Source organism: Cebus imitator, unplaced genomic scaffold (genome assembly GCF_001604975.1).
Source record: "Cebus imitator isolate Cc_AM_T3 unplaced genomic scaffold, Cebus_imitator-1.0 Scaffold312, whole genome shotgun sequence".
NCBI classification, from domain to species: Eukaryota; Metazoa; Chordata; class Mammalia; order Primates; family Cebidae; genus Cebus; species Cebus imitator.
Window position 1 is genome coordinate 2644712 of NW_016107627.1, and position 24527 is coordinate 2669238.

At 37.1% G+C, this 24527-nt stretch overlaps 1 protein-coding gene across 5 annotated transcripts in view; it reads right to left on the reverse strand.

The window, feature by feature from the left end:
- The window catches only part of NALCN (sodium leak channel, non-selective), a 369956-nt gene that overhangs the window by 342144 nt on the left and 3285 nt on the right, over window positions 1-24527 (reverse strand). For 3 of the 5 annotated variants that reach the window (XM_037729607.1, XM_017503586.2, XM_037729608.1), the window contains exons 2-4: window positions 12020-12085; window positions 9524-9670; window positions 5364-5546 (exon numbers count right to left, since the gene is read on the reverse strand). In XM_037729607.1, coding sequence (XP_037585535.1) covers window positions 5364-5546; window positions 9524-9670; window positions 12020-12061 — 372 coding nt within the window. In that variant the 5' untranslated portion in view covers window positions 12062-12085. The remainder of the gene's footprint in view (window positions 1-5363; window positions 5547-9523; window positions 9671-12019; window positions 12086-24527) is intronic. The other 2 variants (XM_017503589.2, XM_017503587.2) reach the window with 1 other exon arrangement.

A 24527-nucleotide genomic window follows, 5' to 3' on the forward strand; every position in this document is an offset into this window, starting at 1 on the left:
GGAAAGAAGAAAGCACAGAAATGAAATCTAAATGATAGGAGGCTGAAAGGAAAAAAAACCGTTTGGGAAGTGATAAAAAAAAAAAGCATTTGAGAAAGAGGAGTCTCAAGTACAGGGGACACAGGACTGAAGGGACAGCATGGGGGGAGGTGAAGCAAAGGAAATAGAATGTAGAAAAGATAAAAGCAGAAGGAAACACATGAAAACAAAGGAAATGAAAGACCAAAACAGAGATCCTGGTGTAATTAGAATACACAAGGAATCCTGAAGACCAATGAAATAAAATAAATATCACGTGACGAGCCTGGCAAAATAGGTCCATAACTGTCAACAAAAGACAACATACATTCTCTTTTTTTCTTGTAAATTTGTTTAAGTTCTTTGTAGATTCTGGATATTAGCCCTTTGTCAGATCGGTAGATTGCAAATTTTTTTCCCATTCTGTTGGTTGCCACTTAACTGTAATGATGTTTCTTTTGCTGTGCAGAAGCTCTTAAGTTTAATCAGATCCCATTGGTCTATTTTGGCTTTTGTTGCAATTGCTTTTGGTGTTTTAGTCATGAAGTCCTTGCCTATGCCTATGTCCTGAATGGTATTGCCTAGGTTTTCTTCTACGGTTTTGATGGTGTTAGGTCTTATGTTTAAATCTTTAATACATCTGGAGTTAATTTTTGTATAAGGTGTAAGCAAGGGGTCCAGTTTCAGCTTTCTGCACATGGCAAACCACCCATCAAAAAGTGGGCAAAGGATATGAACAGACACTTTTCAAAAGAAGACATTTATGCAGCCAGCAAACATATGATAAAATGCTCATCATCACTGGTCATTAGAGAAATGCCAATCAAAACCACATTGAGATACCATCTCACACTAGTTAGAATGGTGATCCTTAAAAAATCTGGAGACAACAGATGCTGGAGAGGATGTGGAGAAATAGGAACACTTTTACACTGTTGGTGGGAGTGTAAATTAGTTCAACCGTTGTGGAAGACAGGGTGGTGATTCCTCAAGGATCTAGAAATAGAAATACCATCTGACCCAGCAATCCCATTAGTGGGTATACACCCAGAGGATTATAAGTCGTTCTATCATAAAGACACATGCACACGTATGTTCACTGTGGCACTGTTTACAGTAGCAAAGACCTGAAACCAACCCAAATGCCCATCAATGATAGACTGGACAGGGAAAATGTGGCACATATACACCATGGAATACTATGCAGCCATAAAAATGGATAAGATCATGTACTTTGCAGGGACATGCATGAATCTGGAAACCATCATTCTCAGAAAACTGACACAAGGACAGAAAACCAAATACTGCATGTTCTCACTCATAAGTGGGTGTTGAACAATGAGAACACATGGACATAGGGAGGGGAACATCACACACTGGGGCATGTTGGAGGGTGGAAGGCTAGGGGAGGGATAGCAGGGGTAGAGGGGATTGGGGAGGGATAACATTAGGAGAAATACCTACTGCAGATGACGAGGGTATGGATCCAGCAAACCACCATGGCATGTGTATACCTATGCAACAGTCCTGCATGATCTGCACATGTACCCCAGGACTTAAAGTGAGCTACTGACTTTAACAATAAAGGAGAGGTCTCTTTCCGTATTCAGGAGAAAAGATCAAGTCACTTAGAAGGAACAAGCATTCTCAGCAGCAACATTTTATGCTGCTGGTTAACATTACCCTTCTGGTTGACATTTTACCACAAGGCAAGGAAGCAGCAGATTTAAGACTCTCAAGAAATGAAAATGTGAGACAAACACCTTCAAAAGGTTAGAAACAGACCAATGAAGTAAACCAAATAAAGCAAAGAAAGAAACTAGTAAATATAAAAGCAAAAATTAAATGTTAAATTAATTAAGCTGATTCTTTTTCAAAAAAAAAAAGAAAATCGAGATGAGTAAACAAATTGGCTACCCTAAAACAAAATGGAACAAAACAAAACAAACAAAAATGCTACTAGCCAACCTAACAACAATAAGACTCTAATAGAAATAACAAAAAAATACAAAATTAGGAGAAAATGTTAATCAAACAGAGGAAATAAAAGCTATTTACACAAATCTATGTTACCAAATAATGAGGCAAAATAGAGGATAATTTGCTAAGAAAATATACTTTGCCAAATAGACCCCAATAGACCAATCAAGTCCAAAACAGACAATTTTGACAGAGCACTGTGACTCACACCTGTAATCCCAGCACTTTGGGAGGCCAAGGTGGAAGGATTGCTTGAGCCCAGGAGTTGGAGACCAGCCTGGGCAACATAGCAAGACCCTCTCTCTAAAAAGTTTTAAAAATCAGTCACGCATGGTGGCACACACCTGTAGTCCCAGCTACATGGGAGAATGAGGTAGGAGGATCTCTTGAGCCCAAGAGTTGGATGTTGCAGTGAGCTATGATCACAATACTACTGCACTTCAGTCAGGTTGACAGGCAAGATCTTGTCTGTACTAAAAAATGAACACATTTAAAAAAAAAAAAAAACTAAATATAAAACAGACAGTTTTCCAAAAAAATAGGAAATACTGCAAAGGAAGCCATACACAAAAGCAAAGGACCAGATGGTTTCACAGGGGATTGATACCAAACTTTTAAAGTAAAAACAATTCTAACACTGCTCAGACTATTTTATAGCATGCATACATACCCGCTGCCTATACACATGAAAAATCTGATATCAAAACCTAACAAAGATTAGACAAAATTTAAAACAAGGAAAATAATAACATATAATAAAACAGCACATTAAAATAGAATAAAAATGTATGTTGACTCAGCTGAATTTTTTCTTTATAGGAATGTAAGGATAGCTCAATATTTAAAAATCTCTTCTATTACAAGCACTAAGGAAAAAATAGTAATTTGACAAATCAAAAACAATCATTTGACAAATTAAAAACTAGTCATGATACAACTCTCAAAATTTGAAATTAGTATTTATTCATTTAATCTCATAATGTATACATACTTCAAACCCCAACTTCTCAAACTAGCTAAGGAAGAAACACTAGAGATGTTCTAGATAAACCAAAAACCAAACAAAAATGTTCACTGCCTCTACTTTTTAAAATTTTACCAGCAATGTTAGTCAATTCATTTATTTTACTTTAAGTTAGTAAAAGCAATTTAGGCCATAAAAATTAGAAAGAAAAAGACAAATCTTTCTTTATTTGCATATGATATGATGACATGGAAGCATCAAAAGAATTAGCAGGAAAACTATTATGACTAATACAAGAATCTAGTATATTTAGTAAAGTGGTGGTATATAATATTAATGTATAGAGACCAACAGCCTTCATTTAAAAGAACAAGTTAGAATATATAATAGAAGTTAAGATCTCATAAAGATAACAAAATGATTAAATAAAATACCAAAGCATAAATACTACCAAGAATGTGCAAAATCTATATGAGGAAACCTACAAAACACTCATGTTATGACATAAAATGTAGACAAAGGAATGATTGTCCATGATTTGGATAAGAATTGTATACGGAACAATTAACCACATACAAAGCCAGTGACAATGGCAAACTGGGAAAAATAATTGCAACTTATATCACAAAGAGCTGATACTTCTAACACACACAGAATGGCCAAAATTTGAATGAAAGACTTAAAAATGGCTCTTGATACATAGAATCCCATTTAACCTCACTCTCAAAAGGGAAATGCAAATTGAAACTACAGTGGATAACTGTTTCCCACCTTCGGACTGGCAAATATCCAGAAGTCTGACATGTTTTGTGGTGACCATGTGGGAAAGACGCACCTGTGTACATTGCTTGTCAAAATACAAAGCAGTTCAGAGGATATGGAGTACACAGAAACTAGTAAAGGACACCATCTGGATGCAATCAGTCAAATCTCCAATGTAGAATCTTCCACAAGACAAAAGACGCATGTCTCCCAATGGATCAATGACATAGAAAAATTTTCTGTAGCATATGAAAAGCTGAAACTTAACGGACTTACAGAGACTTAAAGGGAACGTAAGAAAGATAATAATCAAATATACTATGTAAACCTTTTCTGAGTCTTGATTTGAAGAAATCAACTATAAAAAAATTTGTGACAATTCAGGAAATATGAATGTGGATTGAGGGTATTAGCCTAAATTAAGGAATTATTGTTAAGTTTTGTTACAAATATTTTACCATATATAAAATACCATTATATTTGATAATGGTGTGGTGGTTATATGAAAAAAGAAAATTTTATCAGTCACCAATACAAAATGAGTTATTTCTGAAATGACTTGGTGTCTCAGATTTGCCTTGAAATGAAACAGAATTAGCTAAATACTGATAATTGCTGATGTTTAGTTACAGGGATTCACATTATAACTGTAACACAGTTGGGGTAAATTTTTTAAAGTCCACACTAAAATATTAAACATAAAGCCAGTAATGCATTGACTGTGATCTCTGTCATTCAAGAATGGCACACAATAAATTATGATAAAAGGGAGGCAATGAAATTGACCAATAATTATGTGTTATACATTGTCTCAGTAGATTCTCAAAATCCTTGCACAAAATAAAACACCACCAAAATTAGCTAACTTGAGATGCTGATATAACCAGTAAATGAAATAACTGGGATCTGGGTCGTCTGTCATTTGTCAAATCCTTGAACCTGCACTGCTATTACTGTTTCCCAAATAGTACAATTTTAAATACTCTAGGGACAGTGTCATCTACATATTTTTAACCTATGTAAAGATTAGTGCTACAGAAGGAAGAGATATCCAGTGAAAGAAATTTTCTTTCTTCTCTTTTCCCTTTTAAAATTTTTATGTTTATTTTGTTTCCACTTGGTACTAATTTCACATGACACGTTATTTTCCTTTCCATCCCAGAAATTGTTTCCATCTCATGTCCTTTCTTTTGTCCTTTTGTATCTTCAAAACACCTCAAGTAAACGACATCTGCTGTGATATTATCATGCTCTAACTCTATCATGTGACTCTGATTCTGTACTCCATAAGTCCACAAATATTAACAAATGTTTCTCTGGGCCAGACCCTGTGCCAGGCCGTGGGCTCAGCCCTAGGTGGCATGAACAACCGTACTCTGGACTTCACATAGCTATTAGTCGAATCATCTTGTTTTCTCCCAGATAGTTTAAGACTTTGTGCCTTATATTTAACTTTTAAAATAGTCTCATGCAACAATTTCTCCCAATCTCCAGAGTTATGGCTTTTTAAAAAGGACTTCAATATGAATAAGATAAAATGATGTTTAGTTTTACTGAAATGAACATGAAAATATGATTAAATGGATTAAGGTTTTCGATGTTTTTAGGTTCTTAGTTTAAATGACATGGAAATGCTCACCTTGACAATGCCCCGGATGTGCATTTTTGCTATCATCTCTGCCGTGTAGAGAAACATCAATAACGTATCCAAAGTGAAGGTCACATACTGAAGTGGAGGATAGTGCTCGAAGGTCACTGGCGTGTTCATGCAAACAGAAATGACGCTGATGATAGCACAGATGCGCAGCAAAGAGTGAACCCACTGCAACAATGATCCAGAGTTATTACAAGGCACCATAACCGATATCTCAAACTTGTATTATGAAACATACTAAGTGGAAAACATAATACTGAGGTTAAAATAGTTCACTAATATGGAGGTGAAGAAGAAAACTAACATCTAAGTGCACATAATATTCTAAAAGTATTTTCACATGTTTTTATATCATTTAATTCTCAAAGAATCTATTTTCCACATAAACACACTAAGACAGAAAGGTGGAATCATTTCTGTGGTTATGCGTTATAAAAGAGCCAAAGTCTAGATGGAACCTGATCAGCCTCCCCCAAACATCTGATAACTTCCTGGGCATCAGACTACAATATAGGAAGATTCTAGTTCATTTAAAATATGTGTTTGTAATTTAGCCACATATGAACTTGATGTGCTATTACTTATTCATTTTTTTACTATAAGTACCTAGAATTAGAGGCCATACCTTATTTACCGTAACTTCCCTAATATCTAGCACAAAGGGACTATCGTAGTAGATCAGGAATGATTTTTAAATGAATTGATATATAACACATCCCAGAGTTAGAATTTCCTTTCTATTTGCATCTTATATATAATTTCTTTATATAAAAATACAAACAAATTTTTTTAAAAATCTGGTCTCTTTCTATATTTAAAAAATAATAAATAGACTTTTTTCTTTATTTTGGAGAATATATTTTATACAAATTTAGACCAGACATCTTTCAGAATTCCACAAAATGACTTTCTGTGCAATCCTAGAGGTAAGTCTGCTGTATGAAGGTTTTCTTTAACCCCAAAATAAGAAGAAAGAATTAAAGATAAGTATGTGTGTGTTCACATGAACTGATATACAAGATACACAATCACTCATACTCAATATTTTATTATGAAAACTAATATCTCATCTCTAGATTGCTTATAAAGAAAACAAAAGAAAACTAATATCTAAGGAAAAAAATACTTAACTGCATCTCCATGCTAAATCCACACAATTACTATTACCAGTTAATCAATTACACGATTCTTAAACATAATCCAAATACTTTTTTATTGACTAACTTAGACATATATGAAATCATGATAATTCTTTAATATTATACTATCTGAAAAAAATGTTTAGTTTTATAGTAGATGGATTCTGCAGCTATGTATACTAGCAAGCCCTCAAGATGAAAAATAGAAAAGACTGTCAGAACTTTCAGGAGACTCAGACACTTGCAGCTGATGAGTGGGTTATAATATTTATCTGGCAGTTATAATCTTTACATGAAGATGTAATGCTGCTAATTCCATAACATATAAGAAACTGATGATTCAATTGACTTTAAGTGTTGATATATTTTTCATGCAATTTGGAAGCACTTCAATAAACATCAGTGTGTGAATTTGGCCCCATCTGGACTTTCAATATAAAGAATCTAATTACACAAAAGAGCTTCCAAATATAGGGTCTTCAACAACAAACCTGTTTTGAGTTTGAAGACAGAATTTTAATTAGGTATTAATAATTTTAGCAAGTGCCTCCAAGGCTACATCTTTGATACTACCTTTTTCATAAGTTCTTAGAAAGCTCTTTAATAAGGTGGATGCTAGGAAAAAGATCGGGGAGCTTCATTCTCTATTTTATTAAATTCTCTAAGTGTGAATGAAGGCCTACTATGTGTCAGAATGCTGGGCGTGGAGAACAAAACATGGAAGTAACACACTTCTGGCTCCTATTTTTCAGTCTAAGAAGTAAAACATCCACAAATGTACTATATATATAAAAAACATGTGTATGTAAAAAACACATGTAAATACATGTAGTCTGGAGGGAAGATCAGAGAAAGACAGACTGGGAAGAACAGCAAAGAATCCATGCAGATTCTGCATGTAACATGGTTAGGGGAAAGACAAGCTCTACAAGAGGCAAGAACATGTTATATTATATAACACTATAAAACATGTTATAGATAGGACATAATATACATATATTTATGGATATACTGTCTCATGTATATAGCATATATACATATTGCATATACATATACATGTTATATGCATGTATATATGCATATATACATGTAATACATATAATACATATGTATATGTACATGTAACATGTATATATGTTGTACACATATAACATTTATATATGTAATGTGCATATGTTAATACATATACATATGTGTGAATATAATGGGTATATATGTGATATACATATAATGTGTTATATGCTTATAGGTATGCATATATAACGTGTATATATACATAAGGCAATATATCCATAAATATATGTATATTATATAAATATACACATAATCTACAATGTATATAATATAAATATACGCATAATATATGACATATGTACAATATAAAGTGATTTAAAGGTAACATATTTACATACAAATATAAAACAATGTAAGTGGAAAGAGAAGAGAGGTTCACTCTGTCTGTGGCAGAAATAAGCCTTTCAGAAGAGGACGCCAGGATGACATCTCAGCCAGTCCTAACGGATGAGGAGAATTTGACTCATCAGAGAAGCTGGGAAAGGGTCACTGGGGCCAGGGAGCAGTGCAAGCAAAGGAAAGCATTGTGAATAAGCCAGAGATCCGGGAGAAGTGGGAGGCTGTTGATGGGGCTGGAGTGGACAGTGTGCTCACGCAGGAAACTAGCAGTTGCTGGACAGGCTAGGTCCGGAAAGAAAAGAACCAGGAATGTCGTACTAACATATTTTAATTTGCAATGAATGTAATAGGATGGTTCCATGATTATAAAGCAGAAGGGTCATGTGAATAAAAATAGAAATATGGAAAGAAGGTTGGGTGCGGTGGCTCTGCCTGTAATCCCAACACTTTGGGAGGGCGAGGCAGGTGGAACACAAGGTCAGGTGTTCAAGACCAAGCTGGCCAACATAGTGAAATCCTGTTTCTACTAAAAATACAAAAATTAGCTGGGTGTGGTGGCACACACCTCTAGTCCCAGGAGGCTGAGGCAGGAGAATCGCTTGAACTCCCAAGGCAGAGGTTGCAGTGAGTAACCCTGAAGTGAGCAACCTTGCCATTGCACTCCAGCCTGGGTAACAGAGTGAGATTCCGTTGAAAGAAAGAAGGAAAGAGAGAAAGGAAGAAAGAAAGGAAAGAAGGAAGGAAGGAAGGGAATAAAGAAGGAAGGAAGGGAAGGAAAAAGGAAATATAGAAAGAAATGTAAGCAGGCTGGGGAAGTAATCTGGAAGGTGGATTAGAGAAGACAGACTGGGAAGGACAGCAAAGAGTCCAAGCAGATCCGGTGTGCATCATGGTTAAGGGAAAGACAAGCACTGCAACAGGCAACAGGTCATTTCCTTTTGTTTCTTCAGCATCAACCACGAGATGAGGGAGAAATTGATCCTGCTTGGTTTTGCAGAGCTGACATTCCAAGCATGCCTGTCCGGCTTGGCTCTGGTTGCTACGCTCTCTGGCATACGGTGGTACCTGGCTGAGCAGTTCTCCCTCTCAAATCCTCATCAACTTAATTAGACAGTGACAGTGACAAAGTTCTTCAGAGATACCATCCATTATCTCGTTGACCTTTTGCTCAAAACTTGCAAATCAGAAGGAGACCTTTAATTCCAAACATGTGCCTGTTGTCTCATGGATTCAGGCGTGTTGATAACAAGTAAAGGAAGTTCATTAAGAATGGGTTGCCCATTTTGGACTCTGGCTTTGGATGAGCCTGGGAAGTGGCATCATCACTATACCACATGACTCTGAGGACAGGGTGCACAGTGTGGGAAGGGGAAGTGAGGGGATTGGACCACTCAGAGCATCTTCCTATGTGAGTAACTCATAGCGGCATCTCCCTATTTCACTGGATTTTTCTCTACCTCCAGACTCTGAAACTCATCCATATTCTACAGCAGCTCAGACATTTTGAAGCCAAAGGTACAGGATATTTGAATTTGTCAATCAAATTTCTCTTACATTCACATGTGCTTCTCCATACTCGAAGAAGAAACTTACTGGTTTGTTAATCCAGAGGATGTCAGCATTGTCTGACAGAGATTCATCAGGACCGAAGTCAGTGACTGGCTGGGTTTCCACCCTGGAGCTCTGCTTCCTTTTGAGCATGCTGAGGTTAGCTTTGGTGAGCAAGCACAAAACCACAGTCTGGGAAAAGGAAAAATTGTATATGTCATCGAAACCATCTTTGCCCACATCAAAAAATTGAGTTCCCCACATATATCTGTGTATTTGTAAGGCATACATGTGTTCTACTTCATAGTGTATAATAAACACATGAAAATAGAAACTTTAAAAGGATGAGATAAAATTAACACCAATAGAAGCTTGATTTTTTCCTCCCAATGCAATAGATTATTTTATGTACTTCATAAGCAGTTTAGAGACTAGTGATCTGGAATAGCTAGAGTAAAATAATTTTACTTCTTAGGACAGACATATTATCAGGAAAATCTTTTAGATATATGCTCATATACCTAAAGCTGACTCCACACAGAGGTGCTCTGTGCTAGAACACTGCTGACTAATCCAGACGAAATGCTCAGATCTTCCCCATGATTTTCCCCAGTGTTAAATTAATATGACATTCACAGATATCTCTTACTTGCAACAATAGTCCCAACTTGATATCTCAATTTTGTCCTCCCCAGAGAGGAGGGAGGCAGAAAGAATAGGGGAAGAACTGCCTGTAAATGGAGACTTTTTTCTCTTATGAATGCAGTGATTATCTAAATTCTTCCAGCTACTCTGAAGTAAATTATTCATCAAATTACATTGAGGTGGGAGATGAGATGCCTGCTTACTGCTTACATTTCCACAATCCTGAAACATCTACATTTTGTGACAGATGTCACCTCCCCATGGCCATTGATACTGCCTTACACAAGTCAGCAGTCACTTGAGGGGGCCTATTATATGTCAGCCCTCAGGACACAAACAGAAAATAAGTTCAATACAATGTGAGAAGAGTTGTTATAAAAGGCAGGTGGTGCCTGATGACCCCTGAGTCCACTGTGAGACTGCGCATTTGATTAGCACCTGGATTGAATCTTAAAAGGTGGTAAGAAACTAATGGCTATGGATATATACTATGTTTGGAACAATTAGCAATGATATTTTATTTGATCTTTACAACAGCCTTAACCAAAAAAAAAAAATTAATCTCATCTTCTTACACATGCATGCGTAAAGTCAGCCTCAAGGCAGTTAATAACTTGAGCAAGGCCATCCAAGCAAACTTGAAATTTAAAATAAGCTCTGTTTGACTACAAAGCATAAGGGGTTTAGGCTTGACTATGCTGAAGCTGAGGACCATTAAGAGAATTTTTCAAAGCAGGTAACAGAGAAAAAGAGCACTTCAGGGAGTTCATAGCTGTGCCGAGTCAGGAAAATGTACCACTGCAGTTTTAACACCAGGCTGGTTCACTGGCTCTCCTACCTGGTGCTCCATGGATCTAGAGAAAGAAATTTAATCAAGGACAATGGGTGCCATTTAGTCCTCATCAGAGTCCAAGAAAAACAAGAACATGTTTGCAGTGTGTGTGTGTGTGGGTGGGTGTGTGTGCATGTGTGGGTGTGTATGTGTGCAGTTGCAGTTTTTACTACGAAAGAGAATAAAACACAGAAACTCAGAACTCGGCAGCTCAGAATCCGATTGCCTGTATTGAGCGCCTTCCTCCATCACTATGTGCTCCTTTATCTACCTGGGCAGGTACCTCTGCCTAACCCTCCTGATACAGTTTGGCTGTGTCCCCACCCAAATCCAATCTTAAATCATAATCCCCACAATCCCCAGGTGTGGAGGGAAGGATTGGATTACAGGGGTGGTTTCCCCCATGCTTTTCTTGTGATAGTGAGTGAGTTCTCACAAAATCTGATGGTTTTATAAGTGTTTGACAGTTCCTCCTTCACACACTCTTCCTCTGTCCTCTCTACTGCCGCTTTGTGAAGAAGGTGTCTGCTTCCCCTTCCACCATGATTGTAAGTTTCCTGAGGCCTCCCCAGCGAAGCAAAATGGAGTCAATTGAACCTCTTTCCTTTATAGATGACCCAGTCTCACACATTTCTTTATAGAAGTGTGGAAACAGACTAATATACCTCCTATTCCCAGAAGAAAACAAGCTAACTGCATTTAAGACATGCTAAGTATTTTCAGGCTGTTATTGCCCTGAATATTGAGTTTGAATATTGGCTTTGCAGTAGGCTGCACTAATTAATTTATTTTATATAATTGGAATTTGGGACTCTTTGATATCCCATGGAAATATATGCAGAATATTTAAAGTATTTTTTTCTCTGATTTACTGGTAGTAGGGAAGGAAATCTGGTGGTCTCAGTTTGAAATGCCTCTTCAATGACAGTCTCCTATCCATCCAAAGACTAGGTATCTTTGGACTTTTAGAAATCCTTCAAGATGACACAATACAAAGGAGCAATGTAGTTTCACCATGTAGTTCAAAGATTATGTAAGGATTTTTATAGACCTGTTCACAATACCTCTTTTTCTGAGCAGTGGAGAAAGGAACATATGAATTCCATGCACTTTTATTATCAATATGTCATCTAAAACAAAATATATTTTTGATTATGGATTTGTTTATCTAGAAAACTACATGTCCAGAATTATTGTTTTTTAAAAATTCCCACTTTGGTCATATCTGACCAAAACAGTGCGATTATAACTGGAAGACATTACGTGAATGTCACTCACATTCACCTTCACTTTACCTGCTCCCAGGAACAGTGCCCAATAAATGATCTAAGCTCCAAAGACACCTGGCTAATCTACACATACGTTAAAAACTCAACAAGTAGCTCCTGGATCACTAGAAATTTTACTGATTTAATATTATTAAATATTATACAAAGCATTTAAGTAGTAAGATAAATGTAAGTTACAAACACATGAGGAATTCAAAATTAATTTGAGGTGGTTGATTGTAATAATTTTCCTTTACAAACAGAAATACTGTTTTATGCCTTCATTCATGTTGAATCAATATAACTGCATACAACAGATCTATTATTCCTCTGATAAAAGCCAGTAGGGATATTTAAGTATCCTAGGTAAGCTAATTATTTTGACAGGAAATTGCTTCTGTGTATCTTAGCCTTATCACTATTATGTTTTTATAAGCCAATATTTCTCTTTTCTGTTTACCAAAGTGTCCTTCATAAGACAGTACACAAAGTTTGAAAAACATGGCTTTCAACAGGTTTTCCACATTTGTTAAAAGTAGTTGGCATTTAAATAGTTGAGTGTCGGGAGAGAGGCTACACAGTTACAATGTGTCCATTGATAAATCTTTTACTCAGAAACAGCTTATGGCAACTCAGGAAATGTTCATTGCTCTTTTAAATGGTTAAGATCCAGTTTTTGTATTCTGTGATAACAATTTTATTTCTAGTGGCATAACCTTTCCTAGTTAATTCCCACACCCTCTTCACCATATAAAAATTAAAATATCCCATTTTCTTTCACTGCAATACGCTTGCAACACGATGGTTCACTTCTTTCCCTTGCGACTCTCTTGGGTTCAGTATTAAAGTTTTTTGAATCTTCTCCTATCTTCCACATTATGGTTCACAGCATGACCTTCTTGCCTGTCCTCTCTGCTTAACCCCTTACTTAAGGGGTTCTTAAGATCACCTGTTCTTACAGTTTCCATAACCATCTCTAATTTAGGGAGCTATCGGTGCTGCTTCCGCCATAGATGTAGGAAGATGGTGCCAACACCATCATAAATGAAGATTCAGCCTGAGAGAGTGACGTGAGCCAGGCATCCTCTGCTTTTCTGCTTCTTCTCATGTCCCAGACCCTACTGGTCTGAACTCTTGAGGTTCCCCATGCGCAGTGGGAAAGCCCAGCAGCTTCTCCTCACACCCACTCTCAGCAGTGGATTCTTTTCTTGCTCATTCATTCCATGTATGCACAATGGCCTTTTTCACCTATCCCCATTTCCAGACTCCTTTCTAGGTAGGACAGTGACCCTCAGGTCTCGGATGCCTTTCAAAATGTTCCCCCTTTTGTATGAAAAAATCAACTTCCAAACACACTGTAGGTCTCTTTTGCAGCCCAGAAAACCTCGAGGTATCTTCTTGTTTCTCATTCACTCACTCATTCATTTATTCATTCATTCATTCATTCATAGAGTAAATATTATGCAGCCACTGTGGCATCAGGCACTGCGGTATGTGCTGGGTATACAGCACTGAACACAAAGGCAATCCTGAAGCTTACCAACTACCTACTTTACAGGTATTGATCGACTTACGACCTATGCAACTTACGACCATTCGACTTTACGACCGCAATCACTAGCCACGACTGCTCCACGCCTGGCAGCGCAAACGTTGCCCAGCTGGGTGTACGACAGTGCGGACCAGCTTCCAGCAGCACTACCATCTCCACGTGCACCATTTCAACTGTACATATAGCCTACTCAACTTACGACCAAATTGTGTTACGACCGGTCTGCCGGTCCCGATCGTGGTCATAAGTCGAGCACTAGCTGTATTTAACCTTGTGTTTCTAGGACCTTGAGTCCCACCACTTTTACCTGCACTTCCTTTCACACTCATACCACATGCTGCACTCATTATTGGCTAAACATATCATATTCACCATCCTGCAACATTTACTCAACTAATTCAAATCCTTTATCCAAGCCATGTCCTCTTTTTTGTTCAATGTCAATCTCACATCAATCTTTCCTAATTCCCTAACTTAACTCATGAAGACTTTTCATCTACGTGTGTGATTTGTTATAAAGGGAAGACAATATTTGGGAATAAAGATGTGAGGAGAGAAATAAACAACTTGTATAAAATCAAAGCATCTATTTTATTCTAAAAAGTCACAAAGAAGACAGAAGTCACTGACTTATTTTGCATCATTAGGTGTTATTAAGGTTGTCAATACATCAATACCAACAACCACACTTCTGATAACTTATGTACATAAGCTGTGAGGTCTTTGGAAGTGCAAGTGAAATTGTTTATCTACCGCCCTATTCAAGACACAGGCACACACATACGTACTTAATGGTGGGCTTGTATCTCATTGCTTAGTATCCCCAGCATAGTTTGAGAAGAAAATTAAGAAAAGAAAATGTTCAATAAGATCTCTGGGCCTCTTCACCTCAAACTCTTGAGTTTCATGTTTTTGGGAAATCAACCATCATCGCTAGCAGAAATTTCTCATTTCATTACGTTTGCATAATTGTACTGATATTTTAACTATCCTGCCCATTATGTTAAGTAATGTGGATTTAGCATTGAGCAAAGCATACTTGGTCTTTTCCCTTCATGTTCCTGACATGGAAGACAACGTGGTGTATTTAAAGGCAGAGGAGCTGATTATAATTAAAGACAGCCTCTTGTGTGGTGCACTTTCTCTTCAACCTCCATCAAGTGGTTTTCTTATTCCTTCAGTACCTTACTGCTAGCTGCATACTACCTCCCTAGGCAAGGAATATTGAACAGTGGATTCCCAACATGTTTCTGTGCTGTCGGGCATAATAAGATCCACACAAAAGTCCAGGAGAGCTGACTGGTGTTTTCTTAGACCTCAAATCCTTAAACTCTAAATTAAGATAGAAGAAAGTAATTCTATTTTTATTAACTTTTCATTAACAAAAGCAATACAGGTTTGTTGCAGAAAAATTAGAAAAACTATAAAAACAAAATAAGAAAGAAAAATGAAAGCCACCAGGAATTCAACTTCTAGAGGCTCAATCATTTTTGCAAAGAATTTGTTGAGCACACACATTGTGTCTGCCACTGAATGAGGGACTGCAGATGAAGTAGCAATCAGCTATGGTCTCTCTTCGAATTTTCTTTAGCTAGGGTGCTTACTCTCCAAGAGGATATGAATTGTATCTCTTTTAGGAATTTCTTTTCCATATGTATTTTTCCATGCATATATTTATTTTAAAATAGTTGCTTACACATGGTTTTGTAACCAGGTTTTTAAAATCTAGCAATATTCTGTGAACATCTTCCTCTGTCAGTAAGTATGCATGTATAGAAAATCCTAACTACATATAAATACCACCTTCAGACATCTTCTTGCCCCATAGCTCATTTACATGTATACGTGTGCAAGGCCTCACAAGGTGAACAGATATAAGGACAGCTTTCCAGATTAGGTTCCCAATGTTGAATGTGTATCTGAGTAAGGCATTACCCCATATTTTGAAGACAAATGTATTTGATGTTACCAATTTTTAAATGTTGGCATTACATTATTAATTCTTATTTCAAATATTTTAATTTATTCCTCTTTAGTTCCAATAGCCAAAGAACTCAAAACAACAAACCACTAAAATCTACATTTGAACAAGAGATTCCTGCCTTTTCCCTATATACACATTTACATCTTCAGTTTGACTTCAGCACACCATAACGAAAACTTGAAGACAAAAGTGGCTTCTTATTCCTGATGCCGGAACAGCAAGATGTCCTTATTTCTGTAAAGTTAGACTGTCCATTTTGTTTGCCAAGTTTCCTCTCAGACAGAAGACATGTCCATTCAGAACAAATGAATATAAATTTCATGCCATAGTTTCAATTAGGAAAAAAAAATCCCATATTTTTATCTTATTGTCTGTTATCCAACATCCATCCACCTGCCTCATGCTTCACCATCCCCTCTCACTCCACCAGCCCCAACTCCAGGGCACATTTGAGCCTTATAACTTCTGATACCTGCACCTCCCTCTGCCCAGTTGAGTGTCCTCTCTGTGCATCCTGAGTTTCTGAACTTCCCCTCTTTCTCTGAGCCCAGATCATCTGTGTCCTGCCCTCTCAAACTCTTCCTTTCCCTCCACGAGGTCACCTCTCATGGCTTCTACAGCCTCTTACATGCACAGAGCACTTTTCAGACCAGAATCCAGTAACTCTGCTGTCTCCCATTTAGGGGCTGCTCAATGACTGACAGGATTTCAATCATCACAATCATTTAAGGGAAAGTGTTAAAAACAGAATGTGACGTAAAACTGAATGTTATCTCCCACTCTGAATGCTTTGTCCAAAGGAAAATAACCTTCAGTAGCTCACACACACACGCACACACACATACACCCTGTGAAAATGTACTTCAGGATACATGGGAGCTCCCATGGGAAAATAGTGAGCTTGTTGGTTGATTTCAACCCAAATTACGTTTACTGTTGTACAAAAACAGAGTTCTTCTAACAAAAATATTGGTTGAGGGCTTATTAGGTGCTAGGCTCTGTTTAAGAATATCATACATTTTCAGGTCAAGTTTGGTGGCTCATACCTGTAATTTTAGGATTTAGAAAAGCTGAGGTGGGTGGATCGCTTGAGTCCAGGAGTTCAAGACCAGCCTGGGCAACATGGAGAAAACCCATCTCTACTACAAAAAATTAGCTGGGAGTAGTGGCATGTACCTGTAGTCCCCGCTACTCAGGAGTCTGAGGTGGGAAGATCACTTGAGCCTGGGAGGTTGAGGCTGCAGTGAGCCAAGATCATACTACTGCACTCCAACCTGGGTGACCAGAGTGAGATCCTGTCTCAAAAAAAAAAAAAAAGAAAAAAAAATGAATTATCTCATGCAATTTTCCTAAGAACCATTTTACAGATGAGGAAACTTAGGCATAGAGACAAGACAAGACAATGTGCCTTACAGAACTACTGAATCAAAAATTTAGTCTATTACAGAATGGACAGAAAAAAAGAAAATGACTTTTTCAATATATTTAAATCATATAGCTTGGTGATTACAAACCCTTGGCATCAATTATTGTTTGTGCAAATAGTACAGACATTCTTCATCTCCTGAAATGGAGTCTATTTTTATTATCTGACTCACTTTATGGTTTTTCTCACCACATACTTTTAAAAATCTCATTTTAATTTTTTTGGCAGAAAATCATCAAACCTCTCATTAAATGTATCTAAATGGCCCTTTCAGGTTTCTGAAGGTATGATCCATTTGTCGTTTCTTTTTCCTTGAGGGTGAATCCTAGAAATATTATATCGTACCTTCATTATTTTTTCTCTAAATTTGGTAAATAATGAGAAAAACATATTTACCAACTCTCATTTGAGAATCTCACCTCCTGTAGTGAAGAGACAGATTCCTCCACTTCCTAAAGTAACAGATTTCTTCACTTCCTAGAGTTAGTTTTAGTCTCAAAATTTCTTGACTGAATATGCTAAGAATGTGAAAAAAAAAAAAAAAAAAAAAAAAAAAAAAAAAAAAAAAAAAAAAAAAAAAAAATAGATTCCACCCATGATACATGGGTAAAAGAATGTATGTAATTTTTTTCTCCAGATATTGTGTGAAAGCAATTAAAAGGTATTTATTGAGAAAGTCTTTCTTTCATACCCCAAATCCAAAGCCCAGAACACAGATGTTATGATTTCGTTTTGTAGTGTTCTCTGTTCTTTCAGCAAGGAAAATGCAGAATAAATAGAAATTATCTATGAAAAGTGTATCAAGAGGTGACTGTTTATTCAATGAAAAGAACATCTACTCTGTAAGTTTCCAATCATCATGTGTTGGAATATCCTGAAAGGTAGTGAGCTCCTTTATGAATGCTCTCAGAGGGAATGACTACACATTTCTGAGTTTGCAGAAAAGATTTCTGCTCTGTCTGGGACTTGACTTTGCAATAGATGATGACCAAAGTGACTTCCAATGATAAAAGTGATCAGTACTCTTGACGCTGCTCTAATTTTTATACATTGATCATTTCTTAGGATAGAACGAAGGCCCATAAACTACTGTGCAAATTATAGAATAGAAGCAAGCTTAGACATTATGTGTTCATTTTTTTAACTTGAAAGATGAGAACAAACATAGTTGAAAGTTTACTCTGTGCCAGGCACTGTTCTAAACATTTAGCACCTCTCTGAAGTAGGTTTTAGTATTATCTTCACTATACAGATTAAAAATTGGAGGCAAACATGCCCAGACCCACATGAAATGGAAGCAAGTTTAGAATCCAAGTAGTCTGTTTGTTGGGAGAACAGAGGTAGAGGGAAGGAGGGAGGGAGAGAAATGAAGAATTTGACTTGTACTTTTTAACCTTAAGAATGTCTGTACATTTCACAAACATGAACTTTTGTACATGTTCACAAAGATGATGTGTTTTATTCATAATTTCTTTAAAACAGGTAAAATGTTAAATAAAAATTCAGTTTAAACAAGTTACAGCTAACATTTGCTGAGGGTTTATTGTGTGTGAGGCTAATTCTTATCTATTTCTCACCATGCCTCAATGAGATAAGTGTCTCTCTGTTATTCTGATTTTACAGGTGAAGCTGAGTTTGGAGAAGATAAGTGCCTTGCCTGAGGTCACAGGGTTAGGCTGTGATAAATCTCAAGGGAGCCGGGTCTTTCTGATTTTACCCCAGGAATACTTTGCTGTCCATGTCTTCTTTTAGTCTGACCTTTCCAAGGCTTTGTAAGTAGAACAGTCTTCTTTCCCAGAGAACAGAGACAGGAGTCTCCAAGTTCCTGCCTCTAAGTAGTAAAGCCAAATTAGAGATGCCTGCTACTAGACTTGCAATGCCAGTCCTTCCGGGCCAGCACAAGCAAGCCTCTCCTCTGGGTATCCTTAGCTCGTCAACTTCAATGGGCTGGATGCATCTTTTCCTGTAATCTGGCCTCTGATCAGCTCTATATTTTCTCTCTTAAATTTAATCTGGAGTCCTGCATCTCCTCCAGCAACACGGCAGAGAACGTTAGCAGGAGAACTAAGATGTCATCAAAAATCTCACCCCCTGGGCATCACAGCAGCAATGTGTGTCTCCACAACAGAATGGCGGCCCCCGCTCCCCCCATCCCCATGCAGGTAGAGGATTCCCGTGGCTGATTTTCAGTCTAATTTTGTACAAAAGTCAAGGTCCTAATTTGGCTGCCTAGTTTTCTCTCTTCTTTCTCTTTTTCTTTCTTCCTCTCTCTTTCTCTCTCCTCCAAATGCCATCTGCCACTTTTCTTTTGGAGTACTCACTCATCTATGTCTTGGCTCTCATTAAATCATGATGTAGCTCTGCAAAAACCAGAATCTTACATGCATGGTCCAGTCCCAGCAGACTTCAAGGGCTACCCAAGGTGATGACCACAGAGGGGAAGCCAAGTGTTTCAAAGAAACATCTCCAAAAACAGGCTCTTTCTTCCATTTTCCTTTTGTCAATGCACTGATTAGAAATAGAAAATGGTTCCCCAGTTTTTATGAGTCTATTTCCTAAATCCCAAAGTAAAGCAGCATGTTATTTTTCCCTGGCTCTTTCTAGAAATGCTTCAAAATTGTCATTGCTTCTCCAAGGATTCTGTTTTGTTTCATTTTTAAATCATGAAAATTGAATTTTCTTTGACCTTTAAAAGCTATTGGGTTTGCTAAAGGGATTCTGTACACACCACAATGCCCCAATACCCTTTTGTCACTGCACCTACATGCCCAAACTAAAACTGTCAAGCAGTATGAGAGGAAACTAGGTTGTATTTTTGTCACCTCCGTCAAAGTATTTTTTATTTTGTTTCATTGTAGTAGGAGCATTTAACATGAGAACTGTTTTAACAGATTTTTAAATGCACAATAAAATGTTGTCAACTACAAGCACAATGTCATCACACAGATCTCTAGAACTCACTCGTCTTGCATAACTGAAACTTTCTACCCAATAATTAACTACTCCCCATTTCCCCTCCTCCCAGCCCCTGGCCACCTCCATCCCACTCTGTGCTAAGGGTCTCTCCTACTCTATATTAATTATCCGGTGTTGGATGTTTTGTTTTGATGACCTGCTACTGTCATTTATATATTATGGAAAACCAGAAAGGGGTTATTTATTTTGATTGTAGTTGATTAATCTTATAATATGAATCTCTAAAGGTTGGATAAAGAAAGTGGATGGTTTAAAACAGTGGTTTTCAAAGCTTGCTACTATATTTAAATATTACATAAAATCAAAGGGAGATTCTGTTTTTGCAGTTGTTTCATTTTGCAATATAAATCCACAACATTTGCCCAAAAGGGGATGGTTTAAAATAGTAATTCCTAAAGACTGCTTAACATATGAGTTATCAAGGAAGATTTAGAAATATTCCCAACACTGTAAACTGAATGGTTCTGTCTTCCTCAAGTTGTATGTTGAAGCTCTTGCCTCTAATATATTTGGAGGTGAGGCCTTTGGGAGGTCATAAGGTCATGAGGGTGGAGCCTTATGAATGGCATTAGTGAATGTGTAAGAGCAGAGGAGGTAGTTAAATTGTCTGCGGACCAGGAAGACAGCCCTCACCAGGAATCAGCCAGCACCTTGACCTGGGACTTCTTAGTCTCCAGACTACAAGAAACCAATGTCTAGAGTTTAAGTCACTTGATCTGTGCTATTTGTTATAGCAGCCCAAGCTAACTAAGACACTCAAGCTGAGGCCTCCTTCACTTCGGACATACCAAATCAGAATCTTTAAGGGTAGAAAATAGGACATTGTATTTTTTTAAAAACATGCTTAAGGTGATTCCTGCACACCTCTCTCATCACTGTTCCCAAACTAAGGAGGCATCACTAGCCTAGATGCCCAGAAGAGAACTTAACACTTAGAGAGTTCACATTGCATAGTCAGGGCTCTTTGTGTGGAAAAGAATAAGAGAGTCTAATTATAAGCAACATAGGCAAAATGTTAGTCTGAGACAAAAACGTATATTTATAATTGTATGTATATACAGTATATTCTCCTTTTTCCTCAGAGATCTGAGGAAAAATACAATGTCCTATTTTCCACCCTTAAAGATTCTGATTTGGTATGTCCGAAGTGAAGGAGGCCCCAGCTTGAGTGTCTTAGTTAGCTTGGGCTGCTATAACAAATAGCACAGATCAGGTGACTTAAACTCTAGACATTGGTTTCTTATAGTCTGGAGACTAAGAAGTCCCAGGTCAAGGTGCTGGCTGATTCCTGGTGAGGGCTGTCTTCCTGGTCCACAGACAATTTAACTACCTCCTCTGTTCTTATACATTTACTTAAAAAATAACTAACTGGAATATGCATTGTATACAGGAATTAAATTTTTGTTTTATAAAAGGATAATTAAGATATTTGTTTTTGTTTTTGAGACAGAGGCTCACTCTTGTCACTCAGGCTGGAGTGCTGTGGCGTGATCTCAGCTCGCTGCAACATCCACTTCCCAGTTTCAAGTGACTCTCCTGCCTCAGCCTCCTGAGTAGGTGGGATTACAGGCACCCGACACCATGCCCAGCTGATTTTTGTACTTTTAGTAGAGACCTGGTTTCGCCATATTGGCCAGGCTGGTCTCGAACTCCTGACCTCAGGTGATCTACCCACCTCAGCCTCCCAAACTACTGGGATTATAGGTGTGAGTCACCATGGCCAGCCAGATATTCGATTTTTTGTTGGGGTTTCTCTTACGATTTTCTAGTCTAGACTATACCTTTAAATTGCTATTCAATGTCTTCAAAGAAAGGAACCAAAATGATTTTTGCCTGTGGAACTAATCTCAGATGAATTTCAAAACAATAATAAAAAGAGAACAGTTAGAAAAGAGAAGAAAGCAAAGGATGTACTCTTATACTATTAACTGAAAGATAAAGCAGTAACAATTTCTTTTATCTAGACATAACAGAATACCAGCAAAAATATCCACATTTACCCAAGCCTGAAGATCTGAAATTATTTTTAGCCTAGGACTCCCTTTCATTCTCTTCCTTTAGTCACCAAGATGTGTTAGCATTCGTTTCAGTGGATAAATCTTTACCATTCACCTCTTCATTCCCATTACTGCAATCTGATTCCAGTTCTTCAATCTTGGAATTTTATACCCAATTTATCCAATGACTTTCTTCACTAACCTCCTTGTCATCATTCCAATTTCTTGGCATTCCAATTTACCCTAAAGATATCTATAGATCAATATTCCTCCCGGACTGGAATGCTGTAGCTCTCAGGTTTTGCTATGAGATTTAGAGCTTCTCTACGTCATAGTGAATTCATTCATGTTTTCATTTTTAAAACTTTATCCTCTTTCTTTCTTTCTTTTTTTGAATTTCATAAGATGAAATGCTGACTCCCAATACCATTTTAGGTCACAAACCCTTTAAAAAGATACTGAATCTATGGGCATGTTTTCCCCTCTCTTTCCCTTAAAATAAGCATTATATATATATATATATATTTTTTTTTTAGATGGAGTCTTGCCCTGTCACCAAGGCTAGAGTGCAATGGTACAATCTTGGCTCACTGTAACCTCCGCCTCCCAGGTTCAAATGACTCTCCTGCCTCAGCTTCCCCTCCCGAGTAGCTGAGATTACAGGTGCCTGCCACTATGCCCAGCAATTTTTTTTTTTTTTTTGTATTTTTAGTAGAGACAGGGTTTCACCATGTTAGCCAAGCTGGCCTTGAACTCCTGACCTCGTGACCTGACCGCCTTGGCCTCCCAACGTGCTGGGATTACAGGCATGAGTCACTGCACCTGGCCAGCATCATACTTTTAACTGTGCATACTAGAATGCTCTGATCATTGATATATGTAGGAAGCTTGTAGTTATAATGGTATTAAAGACAGCAACTTTTATGACTTTAAGGTCTTTTTTCTCATTTAATCAAACAATTTTTTGAACTGTTTTCTGATATTTACACACTTCTACCTCATCCTTTTTTAAATTGATATCATTTACCTAGTATGTATTTCTTTACCTATTAATTTTTTTTTGACTCATTTACAACATATGAGAATTGTCTTCTTATATTTTTCAGGACTACAGATTTTCGGGACATTATTTTCCTGTTTGCTGATAATTTTAGAGAGAGAATATATTAATCTAAATTTTCTATTTATGGATAAGTAATTTCTTAAGCATTTGATCATAATGCTCATGGAATATTTTTCTTTTTATTGGTTTTCAAATCCAAAGTGTTTATCAGGCTATATCTCGATGTTGGCCAAGTTTTATTAATTGTTTTGGTACATCATGGCCTATTTTCATCTGAATATTTGGATTGCTTTTAAACTAAAAGAAAGAAAGGATCTTATCTCCCTTTAAAATGTGGCTGTGTTCCTTGTGCTGTGATCCTCTGTCAGGAAAAACATGTATTGGTGTGTCTCTGCTGGCTGTCTTCCATCTATATCATCATCTCTCCAAACAATGTCCTCTTTTCATCTGTCTTCTTTGATTAATTGGAAATAATTCTGACTCTTGATCTCTTCATAAACTATTCTCTTGGCTTCACTGTTCTGGTCTATCCTGCTTCTAATTCTCCTCCACTCCTGCTGCGGAGGCTCATACCTGCCCCCACACTTGACCTGTGGGGTCAGTCCCTGAATTCAGAGTATATTTTGGTATGGCTGCATTTGCCTTGGGACCTCATGGAGAAATTGCTTTAGGAGGCAAGCAATTCTGTCTTACCAAATGCCTACTTCCAGCTTTTGCCTTCACTCCTTTATACGAAGGGTCTTTTCTAGGGTCTGTCTTCCTTATTTTTTGTACACGTCTCTTAGAAAGGAAATTGTGAACTGAACTTTAGTTTTTCCCATCAGTTCTGTTCCATCTATACTGAATGCATCAGAAAAGTATTGGATTCTGCAGCCGAGGAAGGAAAGACCCTCTTATTCCTTTACCTGTGGGGATACAGATTTCTCACTACATAAGCTCCTTTGGTCATCTACTGGAAATCTGGGTGGGAAAGCAAAAAGCCAAATTAGACTCCTGAACACAACAGCCAATTTTCTAAAGGAATTTGCGTCGATCTTTTTTTTTTTTTTTTTTTTTTTTTTTCCTTTTTTGATTTTTTTTTTTTTTTTTTTTTTGGTTTTACTCTAAAAGGTATATTTTATCTGGTTTTCAGATGATTTTTGTAAAGATCAAGTTTGTATATAGCACAAAGGTCAAACATCCAAATTATTATGTTACCTTCTTTTATTTCTGTAAAAGAGGAAATGTGATCCACAAATGCTTTTTGTAAAAAGGCAGATTTATCTCAAAAGCAGATCAAGCAACGTATTTAAAATTATAATCTGAA